The sequence below is a fragment of the Eleginops maclovinus genome, chromosome 21, assembly GCF_036324505.1.
Source record: "Eleginops maclovinus isolate JMC-PN-2008 ecotype Puerto Natales chromosome 21, JC_Emac_rtc_rv5, whole genome shotgun sequence".
In the NCBI taxonomy this organism is placed as follows: domain Eukaryota; kingdom Metazoa; phylum Chordata; class Actinopteri; order Perciformes; family Eleginopidae; genus Eleginops; species Eleginops maclovinus.
Window position 1 is genome coordinate 17509318 of NC_086369.1, and position 21705 is coordinate 17531022.

The 21705-nt window shown below is 44.1% G+C and overlaps 2 protein-coding genes across 3 annotated transcripts in view; one reads left to right on the forward strand and one right to left on the reverse strand.

Moving 5' to 3' along the window:
* Positions 1–10248, forward strand: part of arhgap28 (Rho GTPase activating protein 28) — a 13338-nt gene extending 3090 nt beyond the window's left edge. Inside the window, exons 6-14 of the mRNA XM_063912965.1 lie at positions 2706–2797; positions 2891–2968; positions 3049–3205; positions 3410–3492; positions 3565–3780; positions 3865–3990; positions 9707–9834; positions 9913–9953; positions 10046–10248. Of these exons, the coding sequence (XP_063769035.1) occupies positions 2706–2797; positions 2891–2968; positions 3049–3205; positions 3410–3492; positions 3565–3780; positions 3865–3990; positions 9707–9834; positions 9913–9953; positions 10046–10128 (1004 nt within the window). The 3' untranslated portion in view covers positions 10129–10248. The remainder of the gene's footprint in view (positions 1–2705; positions 2798–2890; positions 2969–3048; positions 3206–3409; positions 3493–3564; positions 3781–3864; positions 3991–9706; positions 9835–9912; positions 9954–10045) is intronic.
* Positions 10249–11122: 874 nt separating this feature from the next.
* zbtb14 (zinc finger and BTB domain containing 14) lies at positions 11123–20681 on the reverse strand. 2 transcript variants are annotated; one of them, XM_063912782.1, is made up of 10 exons: positions 20507–20681; positions 19364–19552; positions 18922–19092; positions 18751–18846; positions 18449–18592; positions 18128–18375; positions 17864–17949; positions 17311–17450; positions 17107–17202; positions 11123–13268 (listed from the first exon to the last, which is right to left on the reverse strand). In XM_063912782.1, the coding sequence occupies exons 2-10, from the start codon at positions 19550–19552 to the stop codon at positions 13128–13130; spliced, it is 1311 nt and encodes a 436-aa protein (XP_063768852.1). In that variant the 5' UTR covers positions 20507–20681; the 3' UTR covers positions 11123–13127. The 2 variants fall into 2 exon arrangements, with proteins under 2 accessions (XP_063768852.1, XP_063768851.1); XM_063912781.1 differs by having other exon boundaries at positions 18751–19092.
* Between the last annotated feature and the right edge of the window lie 1024 nt (positions 20682–21705).

Genomic DNA, 21705 nt, shown 5'->3' on the forward strand with positions numbered 1-21705 from the left:
GAGATAACACAACTGAGATAACACAACTGAGATAACACCTGAGATAACACACCTGAGATAACACACCTGAGATAACACACCTGAGATAACACAACTGAGATAACACAACTGAGATAACACAACTGAGATAACACCTGAGATAACACAACTGAGATAACACAACTGAGATAACACCTGAGATAACACACCTGAGATAACACACCTGAGATAACACAACTGAGATAACACAACTGAGATAACACAACTGAGATAACACAACTGAGATAACACAACTGAGATAACACAACTGAGATAACACAACTGAGATAACACACCTGAGATAACACACCTGAGATAACACAACTGAGATAACACAACTGAGATAACACAACTGAGATAACACCTGAGATAACACCTGAGATAACACACCTGAGATAACACACCTGAGATAACACAACTGAGATAACACAACTGAGATAACACAACTGAGATAAAACCTGAGGTAACACATCTGAGATAACACACCTGAGATAACACCTGAGATAACACACCTGAGATAACACAACTGAGATAACACAACTGAGATAACACAACTGAGATAACACAACTGAGATAACACAACTGAGATAACACCTGAGATAACACACCTGAGATAACACACCTGAGATAACACAACTGAGATAACACAACTGAGATAACACCTGAGATAACACCTGAGATAACACACTGAGATAACACACCTGAGATAACACAACTGAGATAACACAACTGAGATAACACAACTGAGATAAAACCTGAGGTAACACATCTGAGATAACACACCTGAGATAACACCTGAGATAACACACCTGAGATAACACAACTGAGATAACACAACTGAGATAACACAACTGAGATAAACCTGAGGTAACACACCTGAGATAACACACCTGAGATAACACCTGAGATAACACACCTGAGATAACACACCTGAGATAACACAACTGAGATAACACAACTGAGATAACACCTGAGATAACACAACTGAGATAACACCTGAGATAACACACCTGAGATAACACAACTGAGGTAACACACCTGAGATAACACAACTGAGATAACACACCTGAGATAACACAACTGAGATAACACAACTGAGATAACACAACTGAGATAAAACCTGAGGTAACACACCTGAGATAACACACCTGAGATAACACCTGAGATAACACACCTGAGATAACACACCTGAGATAACACAACTGAGATAACACAACTGAGATAACACCTGAGATAACACAACTGAGATAACACCTGAGGTAACACACCTGAGATAACACACCTGAGATAACACACCTGAGATAACACAACTGAGATAACACACCTGAGATAACACAACTGAGATAACACAACTGAGATAACACAACTGAGATAAAACCTGAGGTAACACAACTGAGATAACACACCTGAGATAACACCTGAGGTAACACACCTGAGGTAACACACCTGAGATAACACACCTGAGATAACACACCTGAGATAACACAACTGAGATAACAACTGAGATAACACCGAGATAACACACCTGAGATAAAACCCGAGTAACACAACTGAGGTAACACACTGAGATAAACACTAAAAACCTGAGTAACACACCTGAGATTAAACACAACTGAGATAACACCTGGGTAAACACCTGAGATAACACACTGAGATAACACACTGAGATAACACAACTGAGGTAACACACTGAGATAACACCTGAGATAACACACCCGAGATAACACACCTGAGATAACACTGAGATCACAAATAACAAACTGCGTCTGCCTGGTAAACTGGTCACAGGCTGAGATACTGAGATACCAACTGGATCACTACTGAGAGAACACAGACAAGAGTACTCACTGGATAACACATAGTCACCTGAGTCTCATGAGATAACGAGGCGAGACCACTTTGATTACCTGCGACCACTTACACACCCGATATACACTGAGTAAACTGAGTCCCGTGTGTGTGAGTTATGAGTGCTGTAGTTGTTGAGATAACAGACTGGGATAACACAACTGAGATAACACCTGCGATAACACAACTGAGATAACACCTGAGATAACACAACTGAGATAACACACTGAGATAACAACCTGAGATAACACACTGAAAAAACACCTGAGATAAACACGAAACACTGAGATTACATCAACTGAGATAACACAACTGAGAAAACACTGCAGATAAACACTGAGAATAACACACCTGAGATAACACAACTGAGATACACACACTGAGATAACACAACTGAGATAAAACCTGAGGAAACACCACCTAGAGTAAACACAACCTGAGATAACACACCTGAGATAACACTGAGATAACACACCTGAGGTAACACACCTGAGATAACACACCTGAGATAACACAACTGAGATAACACAACTGAGATAACACCTGAGGATAACACAACTGAGATAACACCTGAGGTAACACACCTGAGGTAACACACCTGAGATAACACACCTGAGGTAACACACCTGAGATAACACAACTGAGATAACACACCTGAGATAAAAACCCGAGATAACACACCTGAGATAAAAACCCGAGATAACACACCTGAGATAAAACCTGAGGTAACACACCTGAGGTAACACACCTGAGATAACACCTGAGGTAACACACCTGAGGTAACACACCTGAGAGCACTGAGACATCAAATAACACCTGTCTGTCTGCCTGTCTGTCAGAGGGCGGTGTGTTTGCTGTTTCTCTGGACTCTCTGCTGGAGAACGACAGGAAGACGTCTCCTGGAGTCAAAGTTCCTGTAGTCTTTCAGAAGGTGAGAGGAGGCGGCCATCTTTGTTTCCTGCCGACCTCTTCAGACTGTTATATACGTGTGTGTGTGTGTGTGTGTGTGTTTGTGTGTGTGTAGTTGTTGTGTATTTTAGAGCAGACCGGTCTGCAGACTGAAGGGATTCTCAGAGTGCCAGGGTCAGCTGCTAGACTGAAGGTATCAAACACACACTTTATATTTTAACCATTTAAGTACAGGTCTAGATTCAGCGTGTCTTTCTGCCTGTCTGTCTGAAGTACCTGCGCAGAGAGTTAGACAGGTGCAGCAGTGGAGGGTTCGACTGGTCGTCAGTGAGACAGGTGGACGCTGCAGGTCTGCTCAAGCTCTTTATCAGAGAGCTGCCAACACCTCTGCTGACACACACACAACTGTCCACCTACCGCGCTGTGCTGGGTGGGTACACACACACACACACACACACACACACACACACACACACACACACACACACACACACACACACACACACACACACACACACACACACACACATACACTCACACACACACACACACACACACACACACACACACACACACACACACACACACACACACACACACACACACAGTGTTGACTGTCTCTGTCTCCCTGCAGGTGTGTCCTCGGTGTTGCATCAGGTTCAGGCTCTGCAGCTGCTGATGCTGCTGCTCCCCGAAGCTAACAGAGAGACTCTGAGAGTAAGTCCACCTTAAATCAGTCTGGTCTCTGTTTACCTTTGTGTCTCTACCAGTGTGTCTTCATGGTAACAGGTGCTGCTGGTCTTCCTGCGTCAGGTGGTCTCCCATCAAGCCCAGAACAGGATGTCTCTCTGGAATGTTTCCATGGTGATGGCGCCAAACCTATTCACCTGCCATTGCCGCGGCAACAAGCGATTCATGTCCAAACAGCTGGAGGAGATGGAAGAGGCAGTGGGGGGGGCTCACCTGGTCAGTCTCATGATCTCCCACCTGGATGTCCTATGGACTGTGAGTCAGAAACCCCCCACCCCGTCTGTCTGTGACATCACTTCCTGCTGTTTGTGACATCACATCCTGTTTCCTGTTTATCAGGTCCCCACCTTCCTGTTGTCTCAGGTGAGGCAGATGAACCAGGCGTCCAATCAGAAGCAGCTCGGCCTGACGAAGGCCAAGAGACGACTTCTGAGGTGGAAGAACCACACGAACCACCAGAACCAGGTGAGACAGAGACCAGGTCATATCAGGTGAGAGGGAGACCAGGTGAGGCAGAGACCCGGTGAGACACAGATCATCTGAGAGGGACCAATTGAGACAGAGACCAGGTGAGACAGAGACAAGGTCATATCAGGTGAGACAAAGACCAGGGGAAAGGGACCAGTTAAAACAGAGACCAGGTGAGACAGAGACAAGGTCATATCAGGTGAGAGAGAGACCAGATGAGACAGACGCCAGGTGAGAGGGACCAGTTGAGACATAGACCAGGTCATATCAGGTGAGAAGGAGACCAGGTGAGGCAGAGACCAGGTGAGACAGAGGCCAGGTGAGAGGGACAAGTTGAGACCGAGACCAGGTGAGACACAGGCCAGGTGAGAGGGACAAGTTGAGACAGAGACCAGGTGAGAGCGGCCAGTTGACCTGATCATATCAGGTGAGACAGAAACCAGGTGAGACAGGGACCAGGTCATATCAGGTGAGGCAGAGACCAGGTGAGACAGAGACCAGGTGGGACAGAGACCAGACAGAGATCAGGTGAGACTGAGACGGGGTGAGACAGAGACCAGTTGATACCAGGTGAGGCAGAGACCAGGTCATATCAGGTGAGAGGGAGACCAGGTGAGACTAGGTGAGAGGGACCAGTTGAGACAGAGACCAGGTGAGACACAGACCAGGTCATATCAGGTGCGACAGAGACCAGACAGAGAACCAGTTGATACCATGTGAGACATAGACCAGGTGAGACTGAGACCAGGTGAGAGCGATCAGTTGAGACAGAGACCAGGTGAGAGCGGCCAGTTGAGACAGAGACCAGGTGAGACAGAGACCAGGTGAGAGAGGCCAGTTGAGACAGAGATCAGGTGAGACAGAGACCAGGTGAGAGCGATCAGTTGAGACAGAGACCAGGTGAGAGCGGCCAGTTAAGACAGAGACCAGGTGAGAGCGGTCAGTTGAGACAGAGACCAGGTGAGACCGGCCAGTTGAGACAGAAACCAGGTGAGAGCGGCCAGTTGAGACAGAGACCAGGTGAGACAGAGACCAGGTGAGAGAGGCCAGGTGAGACAGAGATCAGGTGAGACAGAGACCAGGTGAGAGCGGCCAGTTGAGACACAGACCAGGTGAGAGAGGCCAGTTGAGACAGAGATCAGGTGAGACAGATACCAGGTGAGAGCGATCAGTTGAGACAGAGAACAGGTGAGAGCGATCAGTTGAGACAGAGACCAGGTGAGACAGAGACCAGGTGAGAGGAGCCAGTTGAGACAGAGACCAGGTGAGAGGAGCCAGTTGAGACAGAGACCAGGTGAGAGGAGCCAGTTGAGACAGAGACCAGGTAAGAGGAGCCGGTTGAGACAGAGGCCAGGTAAGAGGAGCCAGTTGAGACAGAGACCAGGTAAGAGGAGCCAGGTGAGACAGAGATCAGGCGAGAGGAGCCAGTTGAGACAGACACCAGGTGAGAGGAGCCAGTTGAGACAGAGACCAGGTGAGAGGAGCCAGTTGAGACAGACACCAGGTGAGAGCGATCAGTTGAGACGGAGACCAGGTGAGACAGAGACCAGGTGAGAGCGGCCAGTTGAGACACAGACCAGGTGAGAGAGGCCAGTTGAGACAGAGATCAGGTGAGACAGATACCAGGTGAGAGCGATCAGTTGAGACAGAGAACAGGTGAGAGCGATCAGTTGAGACAGAGACCAGGTGAGACAGAGACCAGGTGAGAGGAGCCAGTTGAGACAGACACCAGGTGAGAGGAGCCAGTTGAGACAGAGACCAGGTGAGAGGAGCCAGTTGAGACAGAGACCAGGTAAGAGGAGCCGGTTGAGACAGAGGCCAGGTAAGAGGAGCCAGTTGAGACAGAGACCAGGTAAGAGGAGCCAGGTGAGACAGAGATCAGGCGAGAGGAGCCAGTTGAGACAGACACCAGGTGAGAGGAGCCAGTTGAGACAGAGACCAGGTGAGAGGAGCCAGTTGAGACAGAGACCAGGTAAGAGGAGCCAGTTGAGACAGACACCAGGTGAGAGCGATCAGTTGAGACGGAGACCAGGTGAGACAGAGACCAGGTGAGAGCGGGCAGTTGAGACAGAGACCAGTTGAGAGGACCCAGTTGAGACAGAGACCAGGTGAGACAGAGACCAGGTGAGAGGAGCCATTTGAGACAGAGACCAGGTGAGAGGAGCCAGGTGAGAGAGATCAGTTGAGAAGGAGACCAGGTGAGACAGAGACCAGGTGAGAGGAGCCAGTTGAGACAGAGATCAGGTGAGACAGAGACCAGGTGAGAGAGAGGCCAGTTGAGACAGAGACCAGGTGAGAGGAGCCAGTTGAGACAGAGACCAGGTGAGAGCAATCAGTTGAGACAGAGACCAGGTGAGAGCGATCAGTTGAGACGGAGACCAGGTGAGACAGAGTCCAGTTGAGACAGAGATCAGGTGAGACAGAGACCAGGGGAGACAGAGACCAGGTGAGAGGACCCAGTTGAGACAGAGACCAGGTGAGACAGAGACCAGGTGAGAGGACCAGTTGAGACAGAGACCAGGTGAGACAGAGACCAGGTGAGAGGAGCCATTTAAGACAGAGACCAGGTGAGGGGAGCCAGTTGAGACAGAGACCAGGTGAGACAGAGACCAGGTGAGAGCGATCAGTTGAGACAGAGACCAGGTGAGACAGAGACCAGGTGAGAGCGATCAGTTGAGACGGAGACCAGGTGAGACGGAGACCAGGTGAGACAGAGATCAGGTGAGACAGAGACAGAGACCAGGTGAGACTGAGGCCAGGTGAGAGGAGCCAGTTGAAACAGAGACCAGGTGAGAGGAGCCAGTTGAGACAGAGACCAGGTGAGACAGACCAGGTGAGAGAGAGACCAGTTGAGACAGAGACCAGGTGAGAGGAGCCAGTTGAGAGAGAGACCAGTTGAGACAGAGACCAGGTGAGAGCGATCAGTTGAGACAGAGACCAGGTGAGAGGAGCCAGTTGAGACAGAGACCAGGTGAGAGCAATCAGTTGAGACAGAGACCAGGTGAGACAGAGACCAGGTGAGAGCGATCAGTTGAGACAGAGACCAGGTGAGACAGAGACCAGGTGAGAGCGATCAGTTGAGACTGAGACCAGGTGAGACAGAGACCAGGTAAGAGGAGCCGGTTGAGACAGAGGCCAGGTAAGAGGAGCCAGTTGAGACAGAGACCAGGTAAGAGGAGCCAGGTGAGACAGAGATCAGGCGAGAGGAGCCAGTTGAGACAGACACCAGGTGAGAGGAGCCAGTTGAGACAGAGACCAGGTGAGAGGAGCCAGTTGAGACAGAGACCAGGTAAGAGGAGCCAGTTGAGACAGACACCAGGTGAGAGCGATCAGTTGAGACGGAGACCAGGTGAGACAGAGACCAGGTGAGAGCGGGCAGTTGAGACAGAGACCAGTTGAGAGGACCCAGTTGAGACAGAGACCAGGTGAGACAGAGACCAGGTGAGAGGAGCCATTTGAGACAGAGACCAGGTGAGAGGAGCCAGGTGAGAGAGATCAGTTGAGAAGACCAGGTGAGACAGAGACCAGGTGAGAGGAGCCAGTTGAGACAGAGATCAGGTGAGACAGAGACCAGGTGAGAGAGAGGCCAGTTGAGACAGAGACCAGGTGAGAGGAGCCAGTTGAGACAGAGACCAGGTGAGAGCAATCAGTTGAGACAGAGACCAGGTGAGAGCGATCAGTTGAGACGGAGACCAGGTGAGACAGAGTCCAGTTGAGACAGAGATCAGGTGAGACAGAGACCAGGGGAGACAGAGACCAGGTGAGAGGACCCAGTTGAGACAGAGACCAGGTGAGACAGAGACCAGGTGAGAGGACCCAGTTGAGACAGAGACCAGATGAGACAGAGACCAGGTGAGAGGAGCCATTTAAGACAGAGACCAGGTGAGGGGAGCCAGTTGAGACAGAGACCAGGTGAGACAGAGACCAGGTGAGAGCGATCAGTTGAGACAGAGACCAGGTGAGACAGAGACCAGGTGAGAGCGATCAGTTGAGACGGAGACCAGGTGAGACAGAGACCAGGTGAGACAGAGATCAGGTGAGACAGAGACAGAGACCAGGTGAGACTGAGGCCAGGTGAGAGGAGCCAGTTGAAACAGAGACCAGGTGAGAGGAGCCAGTTGAGACAGAGACCAGGTGAGACAGACCAGGTGAGAGAGAGACCAGTTGAGACAGAGACCAGGTGAGAGGAGCCAGTTGAGAGAGAGACCAGTTGAGACAGAGACCAGGTGAGAGCGATCAGTTGAGACAGAGACCAGGTGAGAGGAGCCAGTTGAGACAGAGACCAGGTGAGACAGAGACCAGGTGAGAGCGATCAGTTGAGACAGAGACCAGGTGAGACAGAGACCAGGTGAGAGCGATCAGTTGAGACTGAGACCAGGTGAGACAGAGACCAGGTGAGACAGAGATCAGGTGAGACAGAGACAGAGACCAGGTGAGAGGAGCCAGTTGAGAGAGAGACCAGTTGAGACAGAGACCAGGTGAGAGCGATCAGTTGAGACAGAGACCAGGTGAGAGGAGCCAGTTGGGACAGAGACCAGGTGAGAGCAATCAGTTGAGACAGAGACCAGGTGAGACAGAGATCAGGTGAGACAGAGTCCAGGTGAGACAGAGATCAGGTGAGACAGAGACCAGGCGAGAGCGGGCAGTTGAGACAGAGACCAGGTGAGAGGACCCAGTTGAGACAGAGACCAGGTGAGACAGAGACCAGGTGAGAGCGATCAGTTGAGACTGAGACCAGGTGAGACAGAGATCAGGTGAGACAGAGACAGAGACCAGGTGAGACAGAGACCAGGTGAGAGCGGGCAGTTGAGACAGAGACCAGGTGAGAGGACCCAGTTGAGACAGAGACCAGGTGAGACAGAGACCAGATGAGAGCGATCAGTTGAGACAGAGACCAGGTGAGACAGAGACCAGGTGAGAGCGATCAGTTGAGACGGAGACCAGGTGAGACAGAGACCAGGTGAGACAGAGATCAGGTGAGACAGAGACCAGGTGAGAGCGATCAGTTGAGACAGAGACCAGGTGAGACAGAGACACGGTGAGAGGAGCCATTTAAGACAGAGACCAGGTGAGAGGAGCCAGTTGAGACAGAGATCAGGTGAGACAGAGACAGAGACCAGGTGAGAGCGATCAGTTGAGACGGAGACCAGGTGAGACAGAGACCAGGTGAGACAGAGACCAGGTGAGACAGAGACCAGGTGAGAGCGATCAGTTGAGACAGAGACCAGGTGAGACAGAGACCAGGTGAGAGCGATCAGTTGAGACGGAGACCAGGTGAGACAGAGACCAGGTGAGACAGAGATCAGGTGAGACAGAGACAGAGACCAGGTGAGAGCGATCAGTTGAGACAGAGACCAGGTGAAACAGAAACCAGGTGAGACTGAGGCCAGGTGAGAGGAGCCAGTTGAGACAGAGACCAGGTGAGACAGAGACCAGGTGAGAGAGAGACCAGTTGAGACAGAGACCAGGTGAGAGGAGCCAGTTGAGACAGAGACCAGGTGAGAGCAATCAGTTGAGACAGAGACCAGGTGAGAGCAATCAGTTGAGACAGAGACCAGGTGAGAGCAATCAGTTGAGACAGAGACCAGGTGAGAGCAATCAGTTGAGACAGAGACCAGGTGAGACATAAAATGTACTCATAAAATTCCCTAGCAGTCGAGTGCTGTGTATTCTCTCAAATGTTGGTGTAGTGTGTGTGTGTTTGTGTGTGTAGATCACAGAGTTGTGTGAAGGTGTGATCAGGGTTCACGCCCCCCTCCACGCTAAGGTCTCCATGGCGATACAGCTTGACGGACAGACGAAAGCCAGAGACGTGATTGCCCGCTTTGAGTGTGTAAACAGGTAACACACACACACACACACACACACACACACACACACACACACACACACACACTCATGTATCTCTCTCTCCTCCAGCTGTTCTGCTCAGCATCTGTATGAAGTCGGAGGGAACATCTGTGAGTCTGAAACACTGCAGTTTAAATGTGTGACACAGCAACAGATACTAAACCTGTCTGTCTGCTCACCTGTCTGTCTGTTTGTCTCTCAGGTGAGCGGCGTCTCCCTCCAGACTGCCTGCTGTTGGATGTTTACAGAGTGAACCCTCACTGTGATTGGCTGATCAAACCCTGACTCACCTCCATACTGAGACACCTGTGTGTTGTCGTAGTGACCGTCACATCCCATCATGAACATTTGAGTTTTCTGTGCATCCTGTTGAAATGACTCTGAAGTCTAATAATAAAAACCTGAAAGCTGCTTTGTCTCCTCCTGCTGGTCAGAGCTGGTTACTACAGACACCTGGTGTATCATATTATTATAGATATACATACATGTTTATTATTGTGTGTTATGGTAGTGTATGTATGTGTATGTTATGGTGTATGTATGTGTATGTTGGTGTATGGTAGTGTATGTATGTGTATGTATGTGTATGTTATGGTGTATGTATGTGTATGTTATGGTGTATGTATGTGTATGTATGTGTATGTTGGTGTTATGGTGTATGTATGTGTATGTTATGGTGTATGTATGTGTATGTTATGGTGTATGTTATGGTGTATGTATGTGTATGTTATGGTGTATGTTATGGTGTATGTATGTGTATGTTATGGTGTATGTATGTGTATGTATGTGTATGTTATGGTGTATGTATGTGTATGTATGTGTATGTTGGTGTTATGGTGTATGTATGTGTATGTTAGTGTTATGGTGTATGTATGTGTATGTTAGTGTTATGGTGTATGTATGTGTATGTTAGTGTTATGGTGTATATGTATGTTATGGTGTATGTTAGTGTATGTTATGGTGTATGTGTATGTTAGTGTTATGGTGTATGTGTATGTTAGTGTATGGTGTATGTATGTGTATGTTAGTGTTATGGTGTATATGTATGTTATGGTGTATGTGTATGTTATGGTGTATGTATGTTAGTGTTATGGTGTATATGTATGTTATGGTGTATGTTATGGTGTATGTTATGGTGTATGTGTATGTTAGTGTATGGTGTATGTATGTGTATGTTAGTGTTATGGTGTATGTATGTTATGGTGTATGTATGTGTATGTTATGGTGTATGTGTATGTTAGTGTATGTTATGGTGAATGTGAGATGAAATGAGCAGTCGTTAAAACGGAGCAGCTCTGCTCATTAAACTGAGCATCTGCAGTTTATAAACACAAACACAAACCCTCAAATAAAATACAAAAACTACACAGACATGTTCACCATGTGTCAGTCACATGTCATCACATGTTCGTCACTTGTCAGTCACATGTTCGTCACGTGTTAGTCATATGTTCATCACATCCTCGTCACGTGTCAGTCATATGTTCGTCACGTGTCAGTCACATGATTGCTTAGATCATCAGTTCAGATCAAAGACAAAAAACTAACCACTGCTTTAAAAACAAAAAACTGAAAATGTTGATAATACAGGAACAGATGTTCTCCAGATCTTCGGAGCAGCTGATGTTCTCCAGATGTTATGAACAGCTGATGTTCTCCAGATGTTATGAACAGCTGATGTTCTCCAGATCTTCGGAGCAGCTGATGTTCTCTAGATCTTCGGAGCAGCTGATGTTCTCCAGATGTTATGAACAGCGGATGTTCTCCAGATCTTCGGAGCAGCTGATGTTCTCCAGATGTTATGAGCAGCTGATGTTCTCCAGATCTTTGGAGCAGCTGATGTTCTCCAGATGTTATGAACAGCGGATGTTCTCCAGATGTTATGAGCAGCTGATGTTCTCTGGTTGTTATTAGCAGCTGATGTTCTCCAGATGCTGTTCCTCAGCAGCTGATGTTCTGCGGTTGTTATTAGCAGCTGATGTTCTCCAGATGTTATTAGCAGCTGATGTTCTCCAGATGTTGCTCCTGAGCATCTGATATTCTCCAGCAGATGTTGTTCCTCAGCAGCTGATGTTCTCTGGTTGTTATGAGCAGCTGATGTTCTCCATATGTTAGGATCAGCTGATGTTCTCTGGTTGTTATTAGCAGCTGATGTTTCTAGATGTTGTTCCTCAGCAGCTGATGTTCTCCAGATGTTATTAGCAGCTGATGTTTCTAGATGTTGTTCCTCAGCAGCTGAGTGGTAATGTTATTAGCAGCTGATGTTCTCCAGATGTTATTAGCAGCTGATGTTCTCCAGATGTTATTAGCAGCTGATGTTCTCTGGTTGTTATAAGCAGCTGATGTTCTCTGGTTGTTATTAGCAGCTGATGTTCTCCAGATGTTATGAGCAGCTGATGTTCTCCAGATGTTATGAGCAGCTGATGTTCTCCAGATGTTATTGGCAGCTGATGTTCTCCAGATGTTATTAGCAGCTGATGTTCTCCAGATGTTATTGGCAGCTGATGTTCTCCAGATGTTATTGGCAGCTGATGTTCTCCAGATGTTATTCACAGCTGATGTTCTCTAGATGTTGTTCCTCAGCAGCTGATGTTCTCCAGATGTTAGGAGCAGCTGATGTTCTTTAGATGTTGTTCCTCAGCAGCTGATGTTCTTTAGATGTTGTTCCTCAGCAGCTGATGTTCTCGAGATGTTATTAGCAGCTGATGTTCTCCAGATGTTATTAGCAGCTGATGTTCTCCAGATGTTATTAGCAGCTGATGTTCTCCAGATGTTATTAGCAGCTGATGTTCTCTAGATGTTGTTCTTCAGCAGCTGATGTTCTCTAGATGTTGTTCCTCAGCAGCTGATGTTCTCCAGATGTTAGGAGCAGCTGAGGTTCTCTAGATGTTGTTCCTCAGCAGCTGATGTTCTCTAGATGTTGTTCCTCAGCAGCTGATGTTCTCTAGATGTTGTTCCTCAGCAGCTGATGTTCTCTAGATGTTGTTCCTCAGCAGCTGATGTTCTCCAGATGTTATTAGCAGCTGATGTTCTCTAGATGTTGTTCTTCAGCAGCTGATGTTCTCTAGATGTTGTTCCTCAGCAGCTGATGTTCTCCAGATGTTAGGAGCAGCTGAGGTTCTCTAGATGTTGTTCCTCAGCAGCTGATGTTCTCTAGATGTTGTTCCTCAGCAGCTGATGTTCTCTAGATGTTGTTCCTCAGCAGCTGATGTTCTCTAGATGTTGTTCCTCAGCAGCTGATGTTCTCTAGATGTTGTTCCTCAGCAGCTGATGTTCTCCAGATGTTAGGAGCAGCTGATGTTCTCCAGATGTTGCTCTTCAGCAGCCATGGCGGCGGCCTGCAGGGTCTCTGTGTCGCTCTGCAGGGGGTTCAGCTGTTTCCTCTCACTGTGCATGTTGTTCTCGTGGCGCTTCAGGTCTGACGCCTGGAGACACGGAGGGACAGTGAACTTATATCAGAGCCAGTAGTATCAGTAGTATTACTAGTTATAGTAGTAGTGGTATTAGTATCAGTATCAGTAGTATTACTAGTTATAGTAGTAGTGGTATTAGTATTAGTATCAGTAGAATTACTAGTTATAGTAGTATTACTAGTTATAGTAGTAGTGGTATTAGTATCAGTAGTATTACTAGTTATAGTAGTAGTGGTATTAGTATTAGTATCAGTAGAATTACTAGTTATAGTAGTATTACTAGTTATAGTAGTAGTGGTATTAGTATCAGTAGTATTATTAGTTATAGTAGTAGTGGTATTAGTATCAGTAGTATTACTAGTTATAGTAGTAGTGGTATTAGTATTAGTATCAGTAGAATTACTAGTTATAGTAGTATTACTAGTTATAGTAGTAGTGGTATTAGTATCAGTAGTATTACTAGTTATAGTAGTAGTGGTATTAGTATTAGTATCAGTAGAATTACTAGTTATAGTAGTATTACTAGTTATAGTAGTAGTGGTATTAGTATCAGTAGTATTACTAGTTATAGTAGTAGTGGTATTAGTATCAGTAGTATTACTAGTTATAGTAGTAGTGGTATTAGTATTAGTATCAGTAGTATTACTAGTTATAGTAGTAGTGGTATTAGTATCAGTAGTATTACTAGTTATAGTAGTAGTGGTATTAGTATCAGTAGTATTACTAGTTATAGTAGTAGTGGTATTAGTATCAGTAGTATTACTAGTTATAGTAGTAGTGGTATTAGTATTAGTATCAGTAGTATTACTAGTTATAGTAGTAGTGGTATTAGTATCAGTAGTATTACTAGTTATAGTAGTAGTGGTATTCGTATTAGTATCAGTAGTATTACTAGTTGTAGTAGTAGTGTTATTAGTATCAGTATCAGTAGTATTACTAGTTATAGAGGTAGTGGTATTAGTATTAGTATCAGTAGTATTACTAGTTGTAGTAGTAGTGTTATTAGTATCAGTATCAGTAGTATTACTAGTTATAGTAGTAGTGGTATTAGTATCAGTAGTATTACTAGTTATAGTAGTAGTGGTATTAGTATCAGTAGTATTACTAGTTATAGAGGTAGTGGTATTAGTATTAGTATCAGTAGTATTACTAGTTATAGTAGTAGTAGTATTAGTATCAGTAGTATTACTAGTTATAGTAGTAGTGGTATTAGTATTAGTATCAGTAGAATTACTAGTTATAGTAGTATTACTAGTTATAGTAGTAGTGGTATTAGTATCAGTAGTATTACTAGTTATAGTAGTAGTGGTATTAGTATCAGTAGTATTACTAGTTATAGTAGTAGTGGTATTAGTATCAGTAGTATTACTAGTTATAGTAGTAGTGGTATTAGTATTAGTATCAGTAGTATTACTAGTTATAGTAGTATTACTAGTTATAGTAGTAGTGGTATTAGTATCAGTAGTATTACTAGTTATAGTAGTAGTGGTATTAGTATCAGTAGTATTACTAGTTATAGTAGTAGTGGTATTAGTATCAGTAGTATTACTAGTTATAGTAGTAGTGGTATTAGTATTAGTATCAGTTGTATTACTAGTTATAGTAGTAGTGGTATTAGTATCAGTAGTATTACTAGTTATAGTAGTAGTGGTATTCGTATTAGTATCAGTAGTATTACTAGTTGTAGTAGTAGTGTTATTAGTATCAGTATCAGTAGTATTACTAGTTATAGAGGTAGTGGTATTAGTATCAGTAGTATTACTAGTTATAGTAGTAGTAGTATTAGTATCAGTAGTATTACTAGTTATAGTAGTAGTGGTATTAGTATTAGTATCAGTAGTATTACTAGTTATAGTAGTAGTGGTATTAGTATCAGTAGTATTACTAGTTATAGTAGTAGTGGTATTCGTATTAGTATCAGTAGTATTACTAGTTGTAGTAGTAGTGTTATTAGTATCAGTATCAGTAGTATTACTAGTTATAGAGGTAGTGGTATTAGTATTAGTATCAGTAGTATTACTAGTTATAGTAGTAGTGGTATTAGTATCAGTAGTATTACTAGTTATAGTAGTAGTGGTATTAGTATCAGCAGTATTACTAGTTATAGTAGTAGTGGTATTAGTATCAGTATCAGTAGTATTACTAGTTATAGTAGTAGTGGTATTAGTATCAGTATCAGTAGTATTACTAGTTATAGTAGTAGTGGTATTAGTATCAGTAGTATTACTAGTTATAGTAGTAGTGGTATTAGTATTAGTATCAGTAGTATTACTAGTTATAGTAGTAGTGGTATTAGTATTAGTATCAGTAGTATTACTAGTTATAGTAGTAGTGGTATTAGTATTAGTATCAGTAGTATTACTAGTTATAGTAGTAGTGGTATTAGTATTAGTATCAGTAGTATTACTAGTTATAGTAGTAGTGGTATTAGTATTAGTATCAGTAGTATTACTAGTTATAGAGGTAGTGGTATTAGTATCAGTAGTATTACTAGTTATAGTAGTAGTGGTATTAGTATCAGTTGTATTACTAGTTATAGTAGTAGTGGTATTAGTATTAGTATCATTAGTATTACTAGTTATAGTAGTAGTGGTATTAGTATCAGTAGTATTACTAGTTATAGAGGTATTAGTATCAGTAGTATTACTAGTTATAGTAGTAGTGGTATTAGTATTAGTATCAGTTGTATTACTAGTTATAGTAGTAGTGGTATTAGTATTAGTATCATTAGTATTACTAGTTATAGTAGTAGTGGTATTAGTATCAGTAGTATTACTAGTTATAGTAGTAGTGGTATTCGTATCAGTAGTATTACTAGTTATAGTAGTAGTGGTATTAGTATTAGTATCAGTAGTATTACTAGTTATAGTAGTAGTGGTATTAGTATCAGTAGTATTACTAGTTATAGTAGTAGTGGTAGTAGTATCAGTTGTATTACTAGTTATAGTAGTAGTGGTAGTGGTATTAGTATCAGTTGTATTACTAGTTATAGTAGTAGTGGTAGTGGTATTAGTATCAGTAGTATTACTAGTTATAGTAGTAGTGGTATTAGTATTAGTATCAGTAGTATTACTAGTTATAGTAGTAGTGGTATTAGTATCAGTAGTATACTAGTTATAGTAGTAGTGGTATTAGTATCAGTTGTATTACTAGTTATAGTAGTAGTGGTAGTGGTATTAGTATCAGTTGTATACTAGTTATAGTAGTAGTGGTATTAGTATTAGTATCAGTAGTATTACTAGTTATAGTAGTAGTGGTATTAGTATTAGTATCAGTAGTATTACTAGTTATAGTAGTAGTGGTATTAGTATCAGTAGTATTACTAGTTATAGTAGTAGTGGTAGTAGTATTAGTATCAGTTGTATTACTAGTTATAGTAGTAGTGGTATTAGTATTATTATCAGTAGTATTACTAGTTATAGTAGTAGTGGTATTAGTATTAGTATCAGTAGTATTACTAGTTATAGTAGTAGTGGTATTAGTATTAGTATCAGTAGTATTACTAGTTATAGTAGTAGTGGTATTAGTATCAGTAGTATTACTAGTTATAGTAGTAGTGGTAGTAGTATCAGTATCAGTAGTATTACTAGTTATAGTAGTAGTGGTATTAGTATTAGTATCAGTAGTATTACTAGTTATAGTAGTAGTGGTATTAGTATTATTATCAGTAGTATTACTAGTTATAGTAGTAGTGGTATTAGTATCAGTAGTATTACTAGTTATAGTAGTAGTGGTAGTAGTATTAGTATCAGTTGTATTACTAGTTATAGTAGTAGTGGTATTAGTATTAGTATCAGTAGTATTACTAGTTATAGTAGTAGTGGTATTAGGGTAGTAGGGTTAGGGTTACCTTGGCAAATGCCTTGGTGCAAGAGTGACAGACAAAGGGTTTCTCTCCTCTGTGTCTCCTCTCATGATCCTTCAGGTGAGACTTGTGTTTAAAGGCCTGCAGATAGTAAGAGACAGACAGGTAAGACAGGTGAGAAAGTCAGGTGAGAGACAGAAAGGTAAGACAGGTGAGAAAGTCTGGTGAGAGACAGAGAGGTGAGCTCACCTTGTCACACATCTGGCAGGCAAACGGTCTCTCGTTGCTGTGGACTCGTTCGTGCTTCTTAAGGTCCGGCGCTCGAATAAAAGACTTCCCACAAACGTCGCACCTGTACGGTTTGTAGCCTGTGTGGATCTTCAGGTGTTCTGAAATGTACAGGCAAGGGGCAGAGCGTGTGTTTTTACCTTTATGGGGACAGGTGTGCTTTTACCTTTATGGGGACAGGTGTGTTTTTACCTTTATGGGGACAGGTGTGTTTTTACCTTTATGAGGACAGGTGTGCTTTTACCTTTATGGGGACAGGTGTGTTTTTACCTTTATGAGGACAGGTGTGCTTTTACCTTTATGGGGACAGGTGTGTTTTTACCTTTATGAGGACAGGTGTGCTTTTACCTTTATGGGGACAGGTGTGTTTTTACCTTTATGAGGACAGGTGTGCTTTTACCTTTATGGAGATAGGTGTGCTTTTACCTTTATGGGGACAGGTGTGTTTTTACCTTAATGGGGACCGGTGTGCTTTTACCTTCAGGTGAATGTACCTGAGGACAGGTGTGTTTACCTTTCAGGTGAGCCTGGGTGGTGAAAGCTTTGGTGCAGATCTCACAGACGAACGGTCGCTCTGCAGAGTGAAGCTTCTCATGTTTCCTGAAGACAGAGAGGCCAGTTGTGTTAGTGTACAGGTGTGTTAAAGAAGTGTGTTAACGTACAGGTGTGTTTTTGTACAAGTGTGTTGTTCAGGTGTGTAAGTGTACAGGTGTGCTACTGACAAGTGAGTAGGTCAGGTGAGTAGTACAGGTTAGTCGTGCAAGTGAGTAGTACATACCTGAGTCTGCTCTCATCCAAGAAGGTCTTCCCGCACACCTGGCAGGCGAGCTGCTCTCGGTGACCGTAAAGCAGGTATTCAAACTTCATGTCTGTGGTGGCGGTGGACCACCCGGGGGGCTGCTCGTCCTTCACCTCCCCCCCGATGCTGTCTGCAAACGTAAGCGTCTGGGTGGCGTGATGCCCCTCCCCCAGATCTTTAGGCTCCGCTTCCATCTCCCCCACCACGTCCTGGTCGTAGCAGGTCACCTAGAACGCAGATGTTCAATTTACCTGTGGCACTTGTATTGGGGGAGTTCCTGCTGTGTGTGTGAGTGTGTACCTTGTGCACATCCTCATTGGTCAGTTCTTTCAGGATGGCTTCCTGAACACGCAGTACTGCATTCGGAGACTTCTCTAGATGCTGATTGGCCGATGCCTCCACGAGATCATCAGCCGAGGGCGTGTCATCATGCTCCCCAAGCACCTGCACACATTCATGTGCTCGTTATAGAGCAGGAGGTTGAGGGACCCATATAGAGCAGGAAGATGAGGGACTCGTTATAGAGCAGGAAGATGAGGGACCCGTTATAGAGCAGGAAGATGAGGGACTCGTTAACTGGTTATTTATTGATTAATTGGTACCTCTGCATTAGCAGCCAGCTGAGCCTCTGGCGGCAGAGCCATCTTCACAATGTCGTAGGGAAACTTCTCCTTCTCTTCTGAAGACACGTCTCGTTTCTGAGGAAACAAAGCAGGAGCTTTACCTGACCCACAGGTAACACTACAGGTGTTTACCTTTGTGTGTATGTTTACCTGTGAGCAGAGCTTGTCCAGGAAGCGGATGCCGAGGATTTGTCCCGATGACATCATGAGGTTGACGTCCCTCTTCTTGACGGAGATCTTGGCGGTGTACATGTAGTTCAGAACCTCCTCAAAGATGTCTGAGCGGATGAAGTCGATTTCTATGACGGAGGAGTTGTCCACCTGATGACACACACACACACACACACACACACACACACACACACACACACACACACACACACACACACACACACACACACACACACACACACACACACACACACACACACACACACAGGGGGGGGGTCAGCAGCTAATAGAAAGTTGATTCAAGATCCAATTGGTATTTATCACATATGAAACTCAATCAGTTTTATTCCACTTTGATCAACAGAGCCTGAGGAGGAAGGCCTGGGTTCACAGAGACGGGGGATATGGTGTGTGCGTGTACCTCATGCTTCTTGAAAAGCTTTTTGAAGTAGTTGGAGCAGGCAGCGAGGACACAGCGGTGAGCGCGGAACTTTACATCCTCCACGACCACGGCGATGTCGCAGTGTTCGCCCTCCAGACGCTGCTCATTCAGCAGCTTCAGGAAGATGCTCCTGTGGTCGTCGTCCACGTACTTCACCGTCTCCGCCATCTGACACACACACACACACACACACACACACACACATACACACACACACAGTATTACATAATATCTACTGGACACAGCGATCAGTTTGCAGGTAAATAAGATGTTACATATTATCAGGTCTTATTTGGAAGGGATGAGGTTTCCTGGTGTATCTGCAGTGTTTCAGACCTCTGACACACAGAGGAATCCCTCACCAGAATACTGTGAGCTGAATAATGAGTCTACTGATCCAACAGCTGGAAGACATGATGCTGCCATGGTTAGAGAGAAGAGTCAGAGCTAAGGATACAGCTGGTCATCCTGTAGCAGATTAAAGCATGTGTGTTTCTGTGATTGGTTCTGGACCTCACTTATACAGTCAGATGAAGGAAACGTGTAGAGTGCATGTACCTCTAACACAGCGTGCACACGCGCATGAGCGTGAACACGCTTCTTGCTGCTTTATGAGCCGATGGGACAGCAGCTAGCTGCTAGCATCCAGAATGCCTTTGTTTAGCATCAGAGCCGCAATTTAGCTGTTAGACTGTGGAGCTAACAAGCTAACAGCTAGTTCAACACTGAACCCTGAGGCAGATGTGTGTGACTGCGTTTAACTAGCGGTGTGTTAACTCGCGGTGTACAGCAGCCGGTTAACCCTGCGACAATTAGCCTTTAGGTAGCAGAGAGTGTGTTTAAATGGCGGACAGGCCTTCTGCTACTCTAGCTACAAGATGTCTCTCGTATCTCCGGTCCACAGGGTTAAATTAACACCGGGTTAACGGAGACAGGGGACCGGGTGTTTGTTATCTACCAACAGCCGCGCGCTTCCCCGCCGTCCCCGGGCCCTTCTCACAGGCACGCGGGCAGCGGCGCGGGCCTCGGTAACGAGTCGGGGCTCGAGCCGCCATGAACGCGCAGCCATCCGCGCGGACACGGAGAGCGGAGCAAGAGCAGCGCGCGGGCAGCAGCTCTTACCGTGACGGTAGAGTCCTCTCTCCGGTCCTCTTGGTATGTCTTGGTCTGTCCTCTCAGTACCGGAAGCAGACTTTGTCCGGTTGTTGTTGTTGTTGATGAGGACGCGCACAGGAAGCTCGCGCTCACACTGCAGGGGCACGCAGGCTGCGCGCCAAACACACAGCACTGCGCATGCGCAGCCCCCCTGTGAGCAGGCCATAGAGAAGCAGCCATGTTGTTTCACTCTCCAGACCTACTTAACTTTTACAAACTGTTCACATTAATAACGTTTAAATAACACTTTACGAACAATAACGAACTGTTATTGTTAATAAAGTTAAATACACTGTTACTGTCAATAAAGTTAAATACACTGTTATTGTTAATAAAGTTAAATACACTGTTATTGTTAATATAGTTAAAAACACTTAACTGTTATTGTCAATGAAGTGAAATACACTGTTATTGTCAATAAAGTTAAATACACTGTTATTGTGAATAAAGTTAAATACACTGTTATTGTTAATAAAGTTAAATACACTGTTACTGTCAATAAAGTTAAATACACTAACTGTTACTGTTAATAAAGTTAAATACACTGTTACTGTCAATAAAGTTAAATACACTGTTATTGTTAATAAAGTTAAATACACTGTTACTGTCAATAAAGTTAAATACACTGTTATTGTCAATAAAGTTAAATACACTGTTATTGTTAATAAAGTTAAATACACTGTTACTGTCAATAAAGTTAAATACACTGTTACTGTCAATAAAGTTAAATACACTAACTGTTACTGTCAATAAAGTTAAATACACTGTTATTGTCAATAAAGTTAAATACACTGTTACTGTTAATAAAGTTAAATACACTGTTACTGTCAATAAAGTTAAATACACTGTTATTGTCAATAAAGTTAAATACACTAACTGTTACTGTCAATAAAGTTAAATACACTGTTATTGTCAATAAAGTTAAATACACTGTTACTGTCAATAAAGTTAAATACACTGTTATTGTCAATAAAGTTAAATACACTAACTGTTACTGTCAATAAAGTTAAATACACTGTTATTGTTAATAAAGTTAAATACACTGTTATGTATTGTGTATACCACAGAGGACAGCAGAGTATTGTATATACCACAGAGGACAGCAGAGTATTGTATATACCACAGAGGACAGCAGAGTATTGTGTATACCACAGAGGACAGCAGAG

Coding starts and splice junctions, on each gene's coding strand:
- zbtb14 (XM_063912781.1), bottom strand. CDS start 19,552: ATGGCGGAGACGGTGAAGTACGTGGACGACGACCACAGGAGCATCTTC. Junction 18,593..18,750: donor AGCTGGCTGCTAATGCAGAG/GTACCAATTAAT, acceptor GAATGTGTGCAG/GTGCTTGGGGAGCATGATGA. Junction 13,269..17,106: donor GCACCAAGGCATTTGCCAAG/GTAACCCTAACC, acceptor CCGTGTCTCCAG/GCGTCAGACCTGAAGCGCCA.